Source organism: Oxyura jamaicensis (assembly GCF_011077185.1).
Source record: "Oxyura jamaicensis isolate SHBP4307 breed ruddy duck chromosome 1 unlocalized genomic scaffold, BPBGC_Ojam_1.0 oxy1_random_OJ72710, whole genome shotgun sequence".
NCBI lineage: Eukaryota > Metazoa > Chordata > Aves > Anseriformes > Anatidae > Oxyura > Oxyura jamaicensis.
The window spans coordinates 23,529-43,005 of record NW_023303055.1 but is presented as its reverse complement, the minus strand read 5'-3'; the positions used below and the strand labels follow the sequence as shown (position 1 = coordinate 43,005).

The following is a 19,477-nucleotide window of genomic DNA, read 5'->3' as shown; positions in this document are numbered from 1 at the left end:
ACTTGTCTTTGGGTTTTGTTAAGATGTACTTGGCTGCAACATGGCATGAACACTATCTCTTCTTAGCATATAGGGTTGTAGCTGCACATTCTGTAGTCTTGGACAGAAACACAGCATGCACTTTGGCTCTACACATTGTGCCTAGTGTAACCATGGTGATCCTGCAAGCTTGTGCAGGTGTTCTCTACAGGTGAAGTGACCCCACAGCTTTGTCCACGTCTCGTATCTTCAGGCCAACCCTCTGAGCACATGCAGGTGTCTTTTATGCACATGGGGGCATGCAAGTGTCTTGGACAAAAGTGCAGTGGTCCTGTGAGCTCGTGCAGGGACCTCATATTGGTGTTGTGATCCTGCAGGTTAGTGTATTTCCCATACTCACACAATGCCCCTGCAAGTTCATGCAGGTGTCTTGTTCCCAGCTGCAGCCTTTTCCTCTCCTTTCCCCCTCCACATAAACTCCTCCTGGGAAGAGCTAGTCTTGGCTCTGCAGGATATTCAAAGTTGGAGGCAGGGCTGCTGCAGAGGATCCAGTCAAGCGCAAAGCTCTGACTCCTGCGGACACATGTTCAAGCAGCAGGCCTTGCACAACCCCCAGTGGAGGGTTTCCTGGGCTCTCCCATAGACAGGCTGACCCCATTTTCCTCGTTTCTCAGGCAAAAGTCAGGAGCCTCCTAAGTAAGTTACAGTAAATCCAGCTGTTCCAAGATTTTGGGTGGGCACTAAATACAGAGCCTGGGGCTGCTCTGGATTAGCTTTTAGCAAAGTTCCTAGAAAAATGTCCAGACTTGGTTTAAAAATTTCCAGGAGTGGTAAATTTGCCACAGGTCTTGCTGAGCCATTTTGGTGGTTAATTAACCTCACAGATAAAAATGTGCAGCGTGTCCCAGATTGTCTGTGCTCTGCAGTCTGCAGCCATGTATCTCAGCTGTGCATGCTTGATGGACTGTAGTGTCTGCCCTATCTAGTGGCTGATCAGACCCTGCACTGCCACTTGGAGAAGTGCCCAGGCAGCATCAGCCCCTGCCAGAGACAGCATCGTGCTGGCCTTCAGGGGCTGTTAGGCCCCACAAGCATGGGCTACCTACAGGCAAGCAGCCAGCCCCATCCCACAGGAGGCAGGCAGAGGGCATCAGCAGTCTGCAGGCAGGAGGGCTTGGGCTGGGGTCACTGGGTACAGCTCTGTGCCCTCTCCATACAGTGGCAGAGACACCATGTGAATTGTACACTGAGCTAACATGCTTAGCTGCTCCTTCGGCTGTTTTGCTGTTCCTGTGGCTTTTCTCCGGACTCTGGTTTAGCACCACACCTCCAAGTGAGACAAGAACCAGACACAAGTCTCCAGTCCTGGTACAGCAGTGACACAACCTCTCTTGGACACTATGTGGGCTTGTGCATGAAGTGTTTGTGCTAGACCTCTTACCCGCTTCTCGAGGAGCCATCAAAACAGGACAGAGAGGTGGAGTGATAGATACACTTGAATGGGAAACTTCTCTTAGGATCCCTTGCATTGGCTCTACTGCTAGGTTTGCCTCTGTTGCCAGACTCTGGCTCCATCAGGCATTCCTGGAGATGGCTCTGGGTACTGCAGAGCAGGCAGGGAGATGATACTGTATTGTACGATATTGAGAGCTCATCTGTTTCTCCCCTGTTCCCAAAACCCCACCCAGCTCCTGTGGCAGAAAGCTGGAGTTCCAGATAACTTCCCCTGTAGGTAGGTGTTTGTCTTATGACAGGTCAGATTTATACTCTCATATGACAACTCCAACTGCTATCTATATTTATCATTAGGTCTCTGACTTAACACCCTCCTGTTGCTCTCTGACAGCCTCAGCTTGATATCTGGGGCTCTAGATGGATTCTGATCTGAATGATGCAGGTTTATAGTCATCGTATCCAGACTCGGGGCCCCCATGCCCCAAATGGGGGGCCCTCACCTGTGGCCCTGCCAACCAGATACTCAGCCTGTGCTGCACACAGTGACCATTTCCACTCAGTGGCCCCATCCCAGCCTACTTCATGAGCCCTCTGCAGCCAGCCATGCCCTGCTCTGGACCCCTGAGCCAAAGCTTCTTCAGGCCAGGAGCTCCTGGCACGTCCAAGATGCTGTTGCTGCTGCAGGATCAAGGAGGACACAGCAAAGGGAGCTGAGGCAGAATGGAGGGAGGAGTTTGAACGGAGGGGGAGGCAGGTGGGGCCAGTTCCCCAATGTAGCCAGGCTGCTGTCATGGCACCTGTGTCTCTTGAGTGCTCTGCATCTGGAGCAGGGAGGGAGATCTTGTTCCATGGCACTTCTTCCAGCAGCTGCTGTATGGGTGGGGAGTAAATCCCCTCTGAAGGGAGCACTGTGCTTGTTGATGTGCACTCAGCTTCTCTTCCTTGGCGTCCCCTTGCAAAGGGCCCACAGGCCCACAGGCAGGAGGGCTGATGGGGGAATGTTGCAGGTGGTGCCTCCCCTCCTGGGGGGTAAGGGGGGCGGGACTGTGGATGCCAGGCAGGAGAACCAGCAAGGGGCTCCCTCAGGTGCTGCCTCCCCTTCCTGGGGTGAGAGCATAACGAGGTTCTACCTCTTCCCACTTTATTCCTTCTTCCCTGGCCCAGCAGACTCTGTGCTCACTCTGGTTGTTTGTCCATTTCCAAGGATCTGGTGGTGGCTCAGGTTGGGGGCCCTGCCCATAGGAAGGAGCTGTTTGCAGCCCCCAGCTGGGCCCTTTCCTTGGCGCGCATGCAACGTTCCTGTGCTTCTCGCTCACGGGAGCCGAGGCCCCAGCGCTGCTGCTGGGAGGAGCTGTGGCTGACGAGTCCTGAACTCCACTTCACCCGGGCCTGGCCCAGCTGCCTCCCTCCTGGCTCTGTCCTCCAGCTTTGTTCTCCACACCGAGCTCCCAGCTGGTGAAAGAGCCATGGGCAGTGATGCTGCTGTCAGGGAGAAGAAGCAGTTTTCTACTGAGCTGAGCTGCAAAGAGCCAGAGGTGGAGCAGGACCTTGCAGACAGGGAGCAGTTTTAATCTTCCTGCTGTGTTTGTAGATGCTAATGCATATCCTGTGCCACAGGGTCTGGTAGGTCCAGCTGTCAAAGGGCAATGCCACCCCCAGGCATTTTTCTCAAAGCCCAGGACTGCCAGGCACAGCGGGGCAGCTCTGACAGCGGGGCAGAGCCTGGGACATGGGTAAGGAGGGTCTGGTTTGTTTTGCAGCTTGTCTTAAGTGTCCTTGCAGAAGAGAAAGAGAAGAGGGCCAAGGCCAGCTGCTGCAAGAGCATGGGTTGTCTCTGGCTGGCCAATCAAGCTGGGTGCAGTGGGGATGCTTGTCTGCTAGATCTTTGGCATCTCTGCACCTTTCTGCACCCCCCTTCCCTGTACAGCCTTTTTCTTTGCTAAGGGAAGTCTGTAGACCTGGGTGGTGGATGTTGCCCCAGGGTTGCAAGAAAGGAGGTTTCACCTGGAACAAGCCACCTCTGGTGTGCAGGCACCCATGACAGCACTGTAGACAGCAAGCATGGTGCAGCTCTTGCGAGTCTGCAAGGCTGTGTTCACCATCCCTGTGTCCCCTCCTGGGATGTGCCAGTGTAGGCTGACTCGGGGGTGCCTGCTGCTGCCTGCCACTGCCTATGGCACTACCTGAATCCGCGTGTCCCTGCAGGACCTGTCCTTCTGCAGAGAATGCTGCAGAGGAAATCATCTTGTCTGGGACAAGGATGTCAGGACTGAGTCAGGACAGTCAGTCTGCTTTGCTGTGGCTAGCTTTGAGGGCTTTGCAGTAAGTGTGAGCTGTGGAGTAGAGAGTAGTACTGGGTTATGAAGGTGGTGGTGGGCTGGGTCTCTCTGCTTAGGCGGGTGGTTTCAGTAGCGCTGCCCTGCTTAATTAGTGCTTTCTCCTATCCAGGTGACAGCCACCGATGCTGACAGTGGCCTCTTTGGCTCCCTTTCCTACTCTGTTGGTTCTGGCATCGGCAGTGTGGTCCCCACGCAGTTCAGCATCGACAAGAACACGGGGCAACTGTGTACGGTGCAGCCTCTGGACCGTGATGAGGGCACGTCTGCCTATGATTTCACCATTACTGCTGTTGATGGGGTGAGTGCTGCAGATGCCAATGGGGATGCAATACTGCTGTCTCAGCACTGTGCAGGGGATACAATTGTCCTTGCCCCTGCTCTTTGCCCCATCTCTGATTTGTTTTTTTCCTCAGGGTGGCTTGAACTCCATGGTGTATGTGAAGGTTTTCCTGGAGGACATAAACGACAATCGGCCAGTGTTCTACCCGCTAGAGTATGCTGCCAGCATTAGCACACAGAGCATGCCGGGTACAGCTGTGCTGCGTGTTACTGCCCATGACAAGGATGAAGGTCTGCATGGGAAAGTGACCTACCGCATTGTCTTGGGGAACTCACCCCCTCTCTTCTCTCTCAACAAGGACACAGGTGAGAGAGCTCAGGGCCAGCCAGAGGAAGCATCAGCCAGAGCAGTGGCACGTGGGAAGATGTGAAAGTCGTTCTGAAGGTTTCTGCTTGGTCAACTCAGCAATGCAGGGTGCCACCAGAATATGTCTGTTCCTCTCCTGGACATTTCTTCCTTGTCCCAGTGTCTTGTTCTCTCAGCTGCCTATTCTGAGACTCAATCTCTGACTCCTTGATTCTGCTCCCTGCCCTCTTCCTTATTTGTTCCCTCTTTCTTCCTCACTTTCATTCCCTAGCTCACTGCACCTTTCCTCCTGCACACTGCTTGTTTTGTCTCATCAGGCTGTATCCTACTTAATTTCTTGTCCCTGCCCAGTTGCCTCCTCTCCCCTGCTCAATTTACTCTCTTCCCTCATAACTCTATGTGCCACGCTGTCCAACCTTTCTCATTGCCTGTCTTGTCTCTTGCCTTCTTTGGCCACCAAAGTCAGAGCAGTTTCTGATGGGGAGGTGTATGGATGGGTGTGTGGTGCCAGGGGCCCTCAGTGGGACAGGATGGTGTCCTGTGCTTGGCAGAGGCATCAGGGTCTTCCCACAGTGGTCCCCACATTGCCAAAATTTGGCTGGGATGAGAACAGGCCTACTGGCCATCCTAATGCAGGGCCACCTCCTTTGTAGGATTTGTCCTGGAAGGTTCTGCAGTTCTACATTTCCTTCAGGAGCCTACTCACAGCCCAGATCCCACCTGCCACTGTTGCACCCTGACCATAGCCCTGTGCCCCACATCAGAAGTCCTGTTTCCTCCTTCCCCTCTCCCAAGACCTGCTCTCTGTCTTGCTTCTCACAGCCTTCATTGTTGCTTAGCTCAGGACTAGACTTGAGGCTGAGAAGGGAGAATTTGGGGAGCCTTTCCCAGCAGGGTTCCTTTTCTTTACTCCAATTCTTCCATGGCAAGTTGTGTGAGACACACATTGTTTGCTACCCTTTTAGGTCTTTCATTTCCTGATCAATCTGATCTAGTTGGTGGCATCCCTACCCATGGCATGGGGGTTGGAACTATATGATCTTTAAGGTCCCTTCCAACCCAAGCACACGTTCTATGTCTATTATTTCAAGGGTATAGTTTGTCCTGTTGCTCTGGTGCCATGTGATGTAGGGGTGCAGGCTTAGTGCCCTCTGAATGTCTTTCTTTCCTAGGTGTCATCTCCCTCTCATGGTCCCTGAGTGGTAAAGCCAACACCCTGGTGCAGCTGGTGATCTCTGCACAAGATGGAGGGGGCCTACAGGCACAGCCAAACGCCCGAGTGAACATCAGCATCGTAGAGGGCACAGTCTCGCCCCCCATCTTTGAGCAAGCCCAGTACTTCTTCACAGTGCCCGAGGACATGTTGCAGGGCACCAATGTGGGGGCTGTCCATGCCCAGAATCCTCCAGGTACGGGCCTGGCCCTTTTATATATGCAGACACTTTTCACTGTTCCTGCATTGTTTTGAAAGTCTGGTATCACGCTTCCTCAGAAACACCATTCTGGGAGCTCCATGCATGCTCAAAGGCATGCACATCTGAATGTACACCCCATGATTGTCACTCTGTTCCAGTACTTGCTCTCACACATGCTTACGTGTGTGTACACACACTTGTGCCCATGCACACAAACATGCACAGTGCTGCTCTATATCTCCAGACCAGAGTCTGCCCTGGACAGCAATGTCCAACCCTGCTGCTGTCTGTAGCAGGCTGAGGAGGTGGGCCAGGTATACAAATCATTCCTTCTATCTTCATTTCCCTATCTGCAGGTCATGCCGATGACATCTTTTATTCCATCTCCTCGGGGGATCCTCATGGCTATTTTTCCATTGACTCTGGCTCTGGGCAGCTCCGCACCAGCCTGCCTCTTGATCACGAGTCTCAGGCAGTCCTCATTCTGGATGTCCAGGCTCGAAGTGGTTCACCCCCTGCTTATAGCAACACCCGTGTGAAAATCTCTGTGTCAGATGTGAATGACAATGCACCAGTGTTCCCAGCCACGTCTGACTCCATTCTACTGCCAGAGGCCACAGAGCCTGGGACTACAGTGTACACTTTGCAGGCTGACGACCGTGACAGCGGTGCCAATGGTCAGGTGAATTTTGAGCTGGTGTCAGGAGGTGATGGCACCTTCAGTGTTGAGCGCTCATCGGGGGCAGTGCGACTCGTGGGGGCACTGCAGTATGAAGCCAGTGCAGCATACAGGCTGGCCATTGTGGCCCGAGACAGTGGAGTTCCCCAGCTCAGCTCCACCTTCACACTCCTGGTGCATGTGCAAGCTGAGCATGACAATGGGCCCATCTTTGACACACTCACTTATCGTGTGGAGGTGCGGGAAGGTGTGCCTGTCTCCACTCGCTTCCTGCAAGTGCGGGCCCTGGCACGCGATGCAGAAGCCATGACCCTTACCTACCACTTGCGTGCAGATGGGGATGCTGCCAGCTTTGGCATCATGCCTGAGAGTGGTTGGCTATATGTCAAAAGTGCCCTGGACCGGGAGACACGGGACCTGTATGTGCTCACAGTGTTGGCGTCGGCAGGAGGCAGTGCCACAGGGGGGGAAGCCCGGAAAACAGGCACCAGCACTGTACGAATCAGCATCACTGATGAGAACGACAACAGCCCTCGGCTGAGTGAGGAGCGTTACTTCTTCACTGTTCCTGAGAATCAAGCGCCTGGTAGCAGTGTGGGAAGGGTGATGGCAAGTGACCGGGATGCTGGACAGAATAGCCGTCTCACCTACCGTCTGCTCCAGCATGAGCCCAACTTCCTTATCCACACACAGACAGGTGAGAGTCCCCCTGGCTTCTTAGGCTGGGGCTGGCTGGGGAAAATACCCAAGGCAGGTCAAAAGTGATGCAGGCCAGGCCAGTATCACAACAGATTAATCATCTTCCTACCCCTGCAGTGCTGGGCTCCCCAGCAACACACCTGAACACAGGCCCTTCTCTAAAGAGGATTTCTCCCTCACAGGGGAGCTCAGCACCAAGAACAGCCTGGACCGGGAGCAGCAGTCCAGCTACCAGCTGTTGGTGATTGTGCAGGATGGGGGAGCACCACCCCGCAGTGCCACAGGAACCATCTATGTCACTGTCCTGGATGAAAATGACAACACTCCTGCTTTCCTTCATGTGGCCAGTGGTCAGGAACTGCCTGTGCAGGTAGGTGCAGCAGGCTGAAGTCCTAGTGGGGCAGCATCATGGTAGCCTCTTGGCCTGGGAGCAGGTAGGGGAAGGGCACATGGGAGTCTCAGGGTGGGAGAGAAGCAGTCACAGGTTGCACCCATGCAGCAACCAGGGCAGTCTGGTAAATCTGAGATGTGGTAAGATGGGCATGCTCTTGGGAAATAGAGGCCTCCTTGTACACAGAGTGGGGACTCAAAGGGCTCTGGTGCCAGTAAGACTGAGCAGCAGGCAGAAGCTCTTGGCTCACAGCTGCCTGCAAGGAGGAAAGGTGAAGGGGAGCCCCAGATCTGAGCCAGCAGAGCAGGAGTAAAACGCTCACAAGCAGGCAGGCATGGGGTGCATTTATCTTCTGGGTCTCAGGACCTTTCAACATAGCCACTGAGAATTCTGGGAGGTCAAGAAAGCACTGCCCAGGTTGTTGAGAATCTGTGATGGGCTCCAACCCAGCTTTCCCTCTCAGTATGGCCTGGTAGCTGTGGTCACCCATGCTCCCAGTGTGCTATGGATTGAGCTATGTCTGTGCTGCTGAAGAAAAGTGGTAAGGACCAGACCTCATCTTGCAGCCCTGCTCTGCTGTGGCCCCTCTGGAGCAGCTTCTGTCACCAGGACACCAGCAGTGATGGAGAGCAGGGTGGTTGATGCAGACTCTGTCCTCATCTCCATATGGAGTGGGGAGCACCTACAACTGAAAGGATGCACTTGCACTGCATCCTTACAGCACTTCAGGCAGCCTGCTCAAAGCCACTTGTGTCCCACTGGGTTTTAAACATCCTGGTGATGGGAGCCTTTCCAGTGTTGCAGGTCCTGCCTGGGCCAGGCTGTGCTGGCAGGTTGCTACTGCAGCTGGGGTGCTACGGCTCTGGTCAGACCTGCCCTGATGGTTACTGCTTCCCTTCCTGATCCACCCACGGCTCCTCTTGCCCAGACTTTCTTGTGCCTGTCCAGCTGACACTCTGCTTGCAGAACTGTCTGGCAAGGCGTGGACTGTATGATGGCATCTTTCAGGGCTTGATGGAGGCAGGGGAAGGCAAAGTTAGTCTCATGCTCTCTCTGAGCACTGGCCTTTGGGTCACTCCTGCAGGCCAGGGCCAGCTGGCCATTACACTGCTTGGTGTAATAGAACGGTCTCTGCAGAATGACATTGCTAGCACTCTGTCTGCACTCTGCTGAATGTCCTTGCTCATGTGTGGGGACACCTGCAGCACAAGTGTGCTGCAGTGGATTCCAGCATCTGGGCCATGAAACGGGGGGAGCGTTCTGCTGGAGCTCAGGTCTCTTCCCTTGCAAAGTTACCACAAAAGCATGTGCATCCTTGAGGAGACACAGCAAGGCTGAGGTGTATTTGGAGTCCTAAGGGCAGGTAAATGCAATGAGAGGAAAGAAAATGGGAGATGGCATTCATAGTTGCTAACTAGAAAATTCTAATATACATGGCAAAAAGCAATATGAGTTTCACTTACATAGTGATGGGCTCTGAAATGGCAACTGAAGTCTAGGGAGAAGATGAGGGCATCGCTGTAAATGCTTTGTGAAAATATCAGCTCAGGACTCAGCAGCAGTCAAAAAGGTGAATCAAATGCTGTGTTTTATTAGAAAAGGCACAGATACTGAGAGAAAAACTCATCTCAAATTCTGTGTACTCTCTGTTGTGCCTTCACAGAATCACTGAATCATAGAATGTTAGGGATTGGAAGGGACCTTGAAAGATCATCTAGTCCAATCCCCCTGCTGGAGCAGGAACACCTAAATCGTGTCACACAGGAACATGTCCAGACAGTTTTGAATGACTCCAGAGAAGAAGACTCCACAAGTCCCCTGGGCAGCCTGTTCCAGTGTTTTGTCACCCTCACCGTGAAAAAGTTTTGTTTCATATTTAAGCGGAACCTCCTGTGTTCCAGCTTACACCCCTTGCCCCTTGTCCTATCGTTGGGTGTCACCAAGAAGAGCCTGACTCAATCCTCCTGACACTCACCCTTTACATATTTCTAAATGTTAATAAGGTCACTCCTGTGTCCTCTTCTCCAAGGTAAAGAGACCCAGCTTCCCCAGCCTTTCCTCGTAAGGAAGATGCTCCACTCCCTTAATCATCCTTGTGGCTCTGCGCTGGACTCTCTCAAGCAGTTATTATATTCATTCCACTGAATAAGCAGTAGTGCTATAAAAGGCTCAGAAAAGAGTGTTAATGTGATATCTAGAAGATAATGGCTTCCATGCAGAGAGAAAATACCTGAACATTCTTTGGCATGATAGATACTGCAGGAATATGACAGAGGTGTGCATTGAGTGGCACAGAGAGAGTCATGGGGAAATTAGAGGTTGCACTTTTCACAATACAAGAACTAGGCAGCTTCATAGGAAATGACCGGGCAGCAGGTTTAAAATAAACAAAGGCAGTACTTTTTCATGCAGAACATAATTAAAATGTGAAATCATTGCCAAAAGTTGCATGGGTTCAAAGTTAGATGAATTCATGGAAAGAAAAAAATCCATCAAAGGCTGTTGAACAAAAATATGATCTGTGGCTCAGGAAGTGACTTAGCCACAGACTGCTGGAAACTGGGAAGGTTTCACAGGAGAATTATTCCATACGTATCCTACTTCTTGCATCTTTTCTATCCACTGCCAGCCACTGTTTGAGTTGTGCCTCTAGTTGAGACAGTTCTCTTTGGACCAGGTTGGTATTTGCAGCAGCCTTCTTGGAAGGTGGACATCTGACCTGGACAAGCCTGTCTGGTGGTAATTTTACTAAGGTGGAGATTTTTGCAGAGGCAGGACCACTTCTATTGCTATTTATTTCTCTGTTTGTGCACCTGAAATGACATTTGTAATGGAGCCTGTGTGGATGCTGCTTTTTTAACTCATCCACTGAGTCACTTCTTTCCTCAAGTGGAGTTTGATTTCTGGTGGAAGGGCAGTGTGACCATGTGCATGAAGTTGGAGCCCCTTGTATCTTGGTTGAAAGTGATTATGAACAGCATGGGGGCAAGCCCTGTCTCAGCCTGTTATAGAGAAGGGCTTGGAAGGGGCCTCCTAAGCATGGCTCTGCTCAGAGGTGTCCACACAGATAGTTCTTTTCATAAACAGTTGAGCTATATTTAGAAGGTCCTCTGCCTCCATCACTGCTGTAAAATGCTGTTCCAGATTCCTTGATCTGGTAGTTAGAAACCATCTCTTAATTTCCAGCCTAAACTAATTTCTGACCACTTTATACTCATTTGTTCTTGTGCCAATATTGTGTTTTTGCTTAAATAGCTCCTCTCTCTCCTTGGAATTTCCCTCCCCTTTCCTCAGTGTTTACAGAGTGCAGTCACATCACTGTTTGGCCCGGCTAAACAAGTCCAGCTCCTCTGGTTGTTGTCCCCCTCCACCCCCGCTCCCCCTCTGTGAGCGCCACCAGCGTGGTGCCAGCAGCTTGTGCAACAACATTAACACTTGCCTCCTCTCAAAAGCTTGCAGACTCTTTCCTTGGACTCTTTCTTGGACTGTGTTTGTCCTGTGTATGCATGCATTGAAGCGGTACCGTACAGAGATCAGAGAGCACAGCTGGGTCTGTGAGGATGATTTGTGCTGTAGGATGTGAATTTGGTCTGTGATAGCATCATATTGGTGAGAAAGGGATCACAGAATCTGTGCCAAGTGGGGTGCCTGCTCTACTGGTGAGGTATTGATGGGTGCAAATAGTCAGCGCTGGAGGAGAGACGGGTCTGCCAGCAGGTTTGGGTTGTTTGCTGAGGGTACCCCTAACGCTGATGGATGGTGAGGGGCAGTAATGGGGATGTGTCTATTTCCATAACTATCCACAAAAGGAGAATAGTTATCCACTAGGATAGTTACACACTAAAGGAGCCTATGCTCTTAGTCATATGGTCTGAATTTTTGGCGGTTAGACCTGCGTGGTGCCAGGAGTTGGACTCGATGATCCTTATAGGTCCCTTTGAACTTGGGATATTCTATGATTCTATGATCTAGAAGTTCCCATGCAATGCTGTTATGTGTGGCCTCTGTCAGGAAGCATAGAGTGTAGTGTTAGCTGAGGATGTGCATAATTCATGCCTTAAAGGTACTGTGACACGCTGGCACAGAATGGTAGTCTTAAGTGCCCACAGACAGCAAGTCAGTAGTGCTAACTAGAAGCAAAGGAGAGAAGGGAAAAGCCCTAGGAGTCGGGGTGTTTGGGTGCAGGAAGAACTGCCCGATGCATTTCCAGTGATCATGAACTGCACTGGGCTGGCTGGTGGGAATTGAGGGGACTCTTTCCATTGCCAGGGTGAGTGGCCTCTGCACTAGTCAGAGCTTGAACATTTCCATTTGCCTCTAAAGATGTCAAATGGGGGCAGAGGGGATTTTATTTGCTGCAGAGGCCTTGGGTGTAACATTGGTGAAGCGTCCCTCCATCACCCTGCAGCTCACTGCTGCAGCATGCACCAGGGCTGTTGAGCTGCATTAAGCTGGGCGGCACAGGGGGATGGCTTGGCAGGACCTCCATCTGCCTACTTGGCTGCAAACTTCCTCATGTTGTGCAGACTCAGGTCTTGGCTTGGGGGCTGTGTCCTGAGCAAGGTGCAGAACGGGTGTAGGAAGACACAGATGCTGTGCTTGGGGTCTGTGGGAATGCTCTGGAGGATGCCCTGTGCCACTCAGCTGCTCTCTGGGCTGTGCTGCAGGTGCTGGAAGAGAAGCCGTCGGGACTTCTCGTTGCCTCCCTCCAGGCCAAGGACCCTGACGAGGGTGAGAATGGGACCATCACCTACTCAATGATAGGTATGAGCTGCTGACCTGGCTACCTGGCACTGTTCTCTGTCATGCAGCCATGACCCTTGTGGGCAGATGGGTGACCACTGCCCCAGCCCTGTCATGCCACAGTCCTTCCTCCATCCCAGCATGTCCTCTGCCCCTTCCTCCTCTCTGCCTCTCCCTGCAGCATTTCACCTTCTTTCTGCAGGAGCCTGGGCAGAGCGTTTCACACTGCACATGGCCACTGGAGAGCTGCGGACTGCCACAGTACTACGCCGGTCTGACCGTGCCGAGTATATCTTCACTGTGACAGCCAGTGACCGGGGCACGGTGCCCCGCAGTACCTCGGCCATCATCCGCATTCAGGTATCCAGCACCCCAGCTGCTCTTGTCCCTGTACCATCCACCCCTTGCTCATCTCTTGGAGGACATCATTCAGCTATTTGGCAGCGTTCCTCCAAACCCTTCTTGCCCTCCACCACCTTCATCCCAGGGCACCCTCTGCCCTTGCTCAGCTGTTGCTCCAACCCCACCATTGTGAGTGGAGAACATGGGATGGGAAGAGACTAGCTGCCACTCATTCGTAAATGCTCATGCTCTCATTTGTAAAGTGGTCAGCATCAGCATTAGTAGTAAACATTTGTCTTCTCCAGACTGGGACAGCCATCCCAGTCCTACACATGTTTAAGAGACAACCTTGGCAGTCCCCTGCCCAGAGGCATTAATTCTTCCCAGCATCTACTGAAAACATGTCTCCTGATGTGCAGGAATTTCTTCATGTATGCATAGGTTTTGCACTCACCGTCTGGTGTGTTGGCTTAGATAGCTGAGTCCTTTCTCTGTTGTTAGTAATGAATTTAATTTTACAGCAGAGACTCCGGTTCCCCCCCAGTCCATGCACTTACACGGTGCACCATTTCACATCCTGTCCCCACTGTTGCAGTTCCCATGGTCACTTGACTCTCTTCATTCGATGTTCTTTCTCTGTGCTGGCAGTGCCCTCTAACTCTGTCAGCAAACCTTTAACATACACAGCTTTCTTTTATTATTATATTAAATTAGATCTACTGTGTTTCCTTTGTGTTTGAGGAGAGAAGTACTGTGTTAGCCTTGCACATATGCCTTTAGCCATTCTGCAATACCTTTTAAAACTGTTTCCTTTTTATACCATGTCTAACTGTTCTTGTTTTTCAAGTTCTTCCTCGGCCTTCAAAGTACTGAGACCAGGCTGACAGGCTTTTTGTCCCTGAAGTGCTCGTTTGCATGCCCATAATGTAGCTATTTGCTTGGCAGTCACTAGTTCTGATACTCCTCTGAGTTGACAGTTTTGCTGGACTTTATTTTTCCCCAGCTCCTTGACAAGAGTGCACTGAGTTCTTCAACATGTTTTCCCTTCAGATGACACTATTACTTTTCTCTCACTCCCATCCACAGCTGTACGTCATCCCTGAATTAACTTCACAATCTTTAATAAAAGTAGTAATAGTATTTATTTATCTTCAGGTCACACTAGGTTGTCTTTCTTCTCTGTACCTCTGATCTGAATGAGCGTTACCTCTCTTCTTGCCCACTCTTGCTTATGTTTTGAAGAATTGTTTTTGCTGGCATCTGTTTCTATTACAGTGTCTAACCTAGTCACAGAATCACAGCATGGCTGAGGCCGGAGGCATCTGGTCCAATTCCCCCCCCTCCCCCCCGCTCCATCAGGGCCACCCAGAGCCACTTGCCAATGACCACATCCAGGTGGCTTTTGAAGATCTCCATGGATGGAGACTCCACTACCTCCCTTTGCAGCTTTTTCCATTGTTTAACTACCCTTTCAGTGATTTTTTTTTCTTAAAAAAATCTAGCATTAGCATTAATCTAGTATTTTAATGGATTTAATTAATTTAATTAATCTAGCATTAGTATTAATCTAGTATTAGTATCTAATCTAAACCTTCACTGGTGCAACTTGAGGCCATTTCCTATTTCCTGTTGCTTGTTACTTGGGGGAAGACACTGACCGCCTACACTACAGGCTCCTTTGAGGTAGTTGTAGAGAGTGATAAGGTTTCTTCTGAGCCTCCTTTTCTCTATATCCCCATTTTCCTCAGACATTCCTCATAAGATTTGTTCTCTTGATCCTTCACCACCTTCATTGTCTTTCTTTGGAGATGCTCCAGCACCTTGATGACTTTCTTGTAGAGAGGGGCCCCAAGCTGAACTCAATGTGGCCTCACCAAAGCTGAATACGGAGGGACAATCACTCCCCTAGTCCTTCTGGCCACGTTATTTCTGATACAAGCCAGGATGTCATTGGCCTTCTTGGCGACCTGAGCACACTGCTGGCTCATGTTGAGTGTGCTATCAACCAATACCCCCAGGTCCCTTTCTGACAGGCAGCTTTCCAGCCACTCTTCCCCCAGCCTGGAGCATTGCATGAGGTTTTTGTGACCCATAGGGTAGGACCCAGCACTTAACCTTGTTGAACTTCATACAGTTGTCCTCGACTCATCGATCCAGCCTATCCAGATCCCGCTGTAAAGCTTTCCTACCCATGAGCAGATCAACACTCCCGCCCAACTCTGTGTCACCTGCAAACTTACTGAAGGTGCACTTATTTCCCTTGTCCAGATCATTGATAAATTTATTAAAAAGAACTGGCCCTAATACTGAGCCAAGAGAGATGCAACTTGTGACCAGCCTCCAACTGGGTAGACAACATTCACAGCCTTGTGCTCAGTGCCTCCTCTCTCATCACTGGGTGCCACAGAAAAGAGTCTGGCTCCATCTTCCATACACCCTCTCTTCAGATATGTATATACATTGATCCACCTGAGACTTCTCTGCTCATTCAGCAGCTCTGTCTGTCCTTACCTACTCTTGTTCCCCAGGTGAAGCTTGTCTTTCATCCTGTCAAACCTGTGCTGATTCTTAGCATGTTTTTCAATGTGTTACTCATCTGTTAGGCCACAAGACCTGTGACCTTGCCTTCATACACCTGCACTCCTCAGGCCCCATGTCCACTGGCTCTCCAAGAGCCCCCCTCCCCACCCCACCTCTCCAACATGCAAGGTCCTGGTATGTACCCCTGATTTCTGCCTCTCCTCTCAGGTGCTGCCATCCTCCCGTGTGCTGCCCCGGCCCGATGCCACCGTGCTGACACTGCACCCTCTCGAGGGGGTCAAGCCAGGGTCTGTGATCGGCTCAGTGGCACCCCCAGATGCCCCTGCACGAGGACAGCTGACCTACACAGTGGTAGGAGGTGGTGGGGATGGCACCTTTGTTGTTGACAGTGTGACAGGGGAGATCTACGCTGCCCAGGAGCTGGATTATGAAGCCGGGGCACGGCACATGCTTCAGGTGAGTGCTGAGGACACACAGCATGGCTATCCTTCCAGCCGACTGGTGCTGGTACAGATCCATGTGCAGGACTGCAATGACCAGGCACCCACCTTCCCTGAAGACCCCATCACCATTGTGGTGCCCGAGAACGTGCAGGCTGGTTCGTCCATCTTCACCTTCCAGGCGCTGGATGGGGATGGCGTGGGCCCCAACAGCCAGGTGCGCTATGCCCTGCTGCGCCAGGAGCCCCCTGGGGCCCCCTTCCAACTTGACAGCCGTTCGGGACTGCTGACCCTTCGCCAGGGCCTTGACCGGGAGGCTGCTGCCTCCTTCCTCTTGGTGGTGGAGGCCACAGACCAGGCACGCAATGTCAGCCAGCGCCGCTCGGCAGCTGTGACGGCCCGTGTGTTTGTGACTGACGAGAATGACAATGCACCCATGTTTCTGTCACCTGCTGCTGTCAGCGTCATGGAGGATCAGCCAACTGGGTTCGTGGCTCTGCACGTGGTGGCCCAGGACAACGATTTGGGAGAGAATGGGCGAGTGAGCTACTCGTTACGAGCAGGCAACAGTGATGGCCGCTTCCACCTTAACCCCAGCACTGGTGAGGGCCTGGGAGGATGCAGGGTGGGCAGCAGCAACACTGTGAATGTGGGGTCTGAGGAGGGTGCAGGCACATGTGGGGGTGTAGCATGGTGCACGGAAGGAGAGTGTGGGCTGGGGAGTACAGATCACCTGGAGGTAAGAAGGACTTACGAGGTGTGGACAGCCCCAAGCATAGCACCTGGCTGGTGTGACCCTGCTGTCTCTCAAGACCCTGGCTCACCCGAATGCCTGCAGCCTTGTGACAGCTCTGTCCTGGGAACAGTTGGCCCTGATGGAATGCAGTCCTAGATTATCCCTCTTCCCCTGTCTGCAGGTGCGCTCTCTGTTGTGCGGGCACTGAACCGGGAGGAGGTGGTGCAGCACAACCTGACTGTGGTGGCCACAGACCACGGCTTCCCACGCCGCTCGGCCACACAGCTACTCTCTGTGCTGGTGCTGGATGTCAACGATGAGGCTCCCAGTTTTGAGAAGCCTGAATATGAAGCGCACATCATGGAAAACCTACCAGCTGGCAGCCCTGTACTGCAGGTGCTGGCCACAGACCGGGACCTGGGTGAGGATGCAGGGCAAGGGTGAGCTGCCCACTTTGGTCAGGAGCCCTTCTGGGGATGCAACTTGCAGGACGAGGTGCAGTCTGCTCCCTCCCATCTGGTTTGGAGAGCCTGGGTGACCATGGAGGGAGGAACCATCACCTGGCCTGGTAAAGAGGGATGGGATGGACCCTGGGAAAAGCTGAGAATGAGAACAGAGATTGATTCCCTTTGCTTCCCAACTCAGTGGGCTTTTTTCCTTGGAGGTTCCTTGTCCCATTTTCCCTTCCACGAGCTGGACTGGGCTGGGACCTCCTTACACCACACATCTCTGCCCACACCTTTACTTGGCAGGCAGTGAGAACATCGTCCTCCACAGTCTGTCTGCCCCCTGGATGGGAAGGCTGGGAGGAAAGAGGTGCAGGGCTGGGAGCAAAGTGAGAGGTTCTTGGCATTGCTGCTGGGCTGCCCTCAAATGTACTCCTCCCTGCAGGTGCCAATGGGCAGGTGACCTATGGGGGTCTCTCTGGGGGACCATTCTCCATCCACCCACAGACGGGGCTTATTGTCACCACACATGCCCTGGATCGTGAGGAGCAGGAGCAGCATGTGCTGATGGGTATGGCTGTGCTAGTGCATGAGAGGGAGCAGCAGACATGGCAGGGTGGGTTATAGGGAGCACAGAGGAGAAAGATGGGTGCTCCTCACTGCTGGGAAAGGGTGGTGTTGCGAGGCGGGCAGGCCATGGGAAGTGATGAAGGATTGCAGAGCATGCAGGTTTGTTGGGTGGTTGAGCATGCAGGAATGCCAGTGATCCCATGCCTGGCTCCCCTGTGATTGTGACTTGCATGTGACAGCCTTGGTAGTAGCTCCCAGTTATTAGGGTACTCTGCAGCACTCTTGCTGTGTTCCTGCAGTCTATGCACGGGATGGTGGCCTGCCCCCCAACCTCTCCAAGGCAACTGTGCGGATAACAGTAGGGGATGAGAATGACCATACACCACACCTAGAGAGTGAATCCTGTTCTGTGGAGGTCCCTGAGAACCAAAGCTGCGTAGCACTCTACACCCTGCGGGCCACTGATCCTGATGGAGGCGAGAATGGGCGCTTGGAGTACCATGTGGCAGGTGAGGAGCATAGGGACAGAGAGAGCTCTGTAGTTTCATTCTTGGTGGTGGGTAGCAGCTGTTCACCCAGCTTGCTAGGAGCTCTTGGAAGCATTGCCTGGGCCAATTCCTGTTCCACATCAGCTTTCTCCTGCTCCAGACCACGTGTTGCTGCTCCTTCCTTTCAGCCCTCTAGTTTCACTGCCCTCGGTAAAGATCACCTCAGAATGTACACAGGCCACATTGCCTCATTCCTCAGGCTCTCTCTGGTTCCTCAGGCTCAAATTAGTTCCATGCCTCTCTTGCCTGCTCCGGCCTGTTGAATTTAGATTGTTAAGTGAGTTTTGTTACACCTGGCATTATTTGTGTCAACAGCACTGCTCTGTGAGCTGGTGGATCCAGTTCTTACACATACACATGCACAGAGCTGGACCAAGGAGATTCAGTCCCACTTAAGTCCCACTAGGGACATACAACGAACAGCTCACTCTACCCTCTCCGGCAGGCCGCACAGGGATGGACTTCATGCTGTCCATCAGGCAGCATAGGTCAGGTCCCTCCTTGTGCCAACCTCAATTTACAATAATGCTGTCCCCTCTCTTCTTTTCCAGATGGAGACCCTGGGCAGGATTTCATCCTAGACCCTGTCTCTGGTGTCCTCTCCACTGCACGTGCTCTTGACAGGGAGCAAGTTGCTTTCTACACCCTCACAGTGCTGGTGCAAGACCATGGCACCCCTCCACGCAGTGCCACCATGTCAGTGAATGTGCGGGTGTTGGACCTAAATGACAATGCACCTGTTTTTGCTCAGGCCAGCTATGTGGTGGAGGTGCCAGAGGACTTGCCTGTTGGTGCTCTGGTTCTGCAGCTGGAAGCTGAGGACCCTGATGAGGGCACCAATGGGCAGGTTACCTACTACCTGGGCAATGAGTCACTGGGCATGTTCCAAGTAGAACCACAGAGCGGGCGCATCAGAAGTGCCCAGGCACTGGACCGGGAGCGCCACGCCAGTTACAGCTTCCTTGCCAAGGCTGTGGACTCAGCACCATGGGAACCCAAGAGTGCAGCTGTGCGGGTCACGGTCACGGTGCGGGATGTCAATGACCATGCTCCTGCCTTCCTGCACAGCCCACTGACTGTCAACTTGTCTCGCCACACATCACTCAAGCAGGTTGTGGCCACCATGAGGGCAGAGGACAGGGATGCAGGTGCCAATGCCTCCATCCTGTATCGCCTTGCCACCCCTAACTCTGCATTCGCAATCAACTCGTACACAGGAGATATCCAGCTGCTGCAGCCCCTGGGATCACTCAACCAGCGCCAGCGGACTCTCTTCATCCTGGCCACAGATTTGGGGCAACCAGCACTTTCCTCTACTGGTGTGGTGGTGATCCATTTGCAGGAAGAGCCTTACTGGGGGCTACGCTTTCCCCGGAGCACCAGTGAAGTGGCCCTGCCAGAAAATGCTGCTCCAGGTATCAGCTGAGCAGAGTGCCCAGTGCAGGCTGGGATGAAATAGGAGAGGATGGGGAGAGAGGGGGATGTTTAGACTGGGGAGCACTGCAGGG

General features: G+C 52.5%; 1 protein-coding gene across 1 annotated transcript in view; it reads left to right on the top strand.

Moving 5' to 3' along the window:
- The window catches only part of DCHS1 (dachsous cadherin-related 1), a 45,725-nt gene that overhangs the window by 12,658 nt on the left and 13,590 nt on the right, over window positions 1-19,477 (top strand). Inside the window, exons 3-14 of the mRNA XM_035311066.1 lie at window positions 3,883-4,071; window positions 4,187-4,418; window positions 5,592-5,828; window positions 6,191-7,210; window positions 7,395-7,582; window positions 12,271-12,367; window positions 12,549-12,706; window positions 15,437-16,271; window positions 16,587-16,826; window positions 17,297-17,422; window positions 17,721-17,930; window positions 18,521-19,384. Coding sequence (XP_035166957.1) covers window positions 3,883-4,071; window positions 4,187-4,418; window positions 5,592-5,828; window positions 6,191-7,210; window positions 7,395-7,582; window positions 12,271-12,367; window positions 12,549-12,706; window positions 15,437-16,271; window positions 16,587-16,826; window positions 17,297-17,422; window positions 17,721-17,930; window positions 18,521-19,384 — 4,396 coding nt within the window. The remainder of the gene's footprint in view (window positions 1-3,882; window positions 4,072-4,186; window positions 4,419-5,591; window positions 5,829-6,190; window positions 7,211-7,394; window positions 7,583-12,270; window positions 12,368-12,548; window positions 12,707-15,436; window positions 16,272-16,586; window positions 16,827-17,296; window positions 17,423-17,720; window positions 17,931-18,520; window positions 19,385-19,477) is intronic.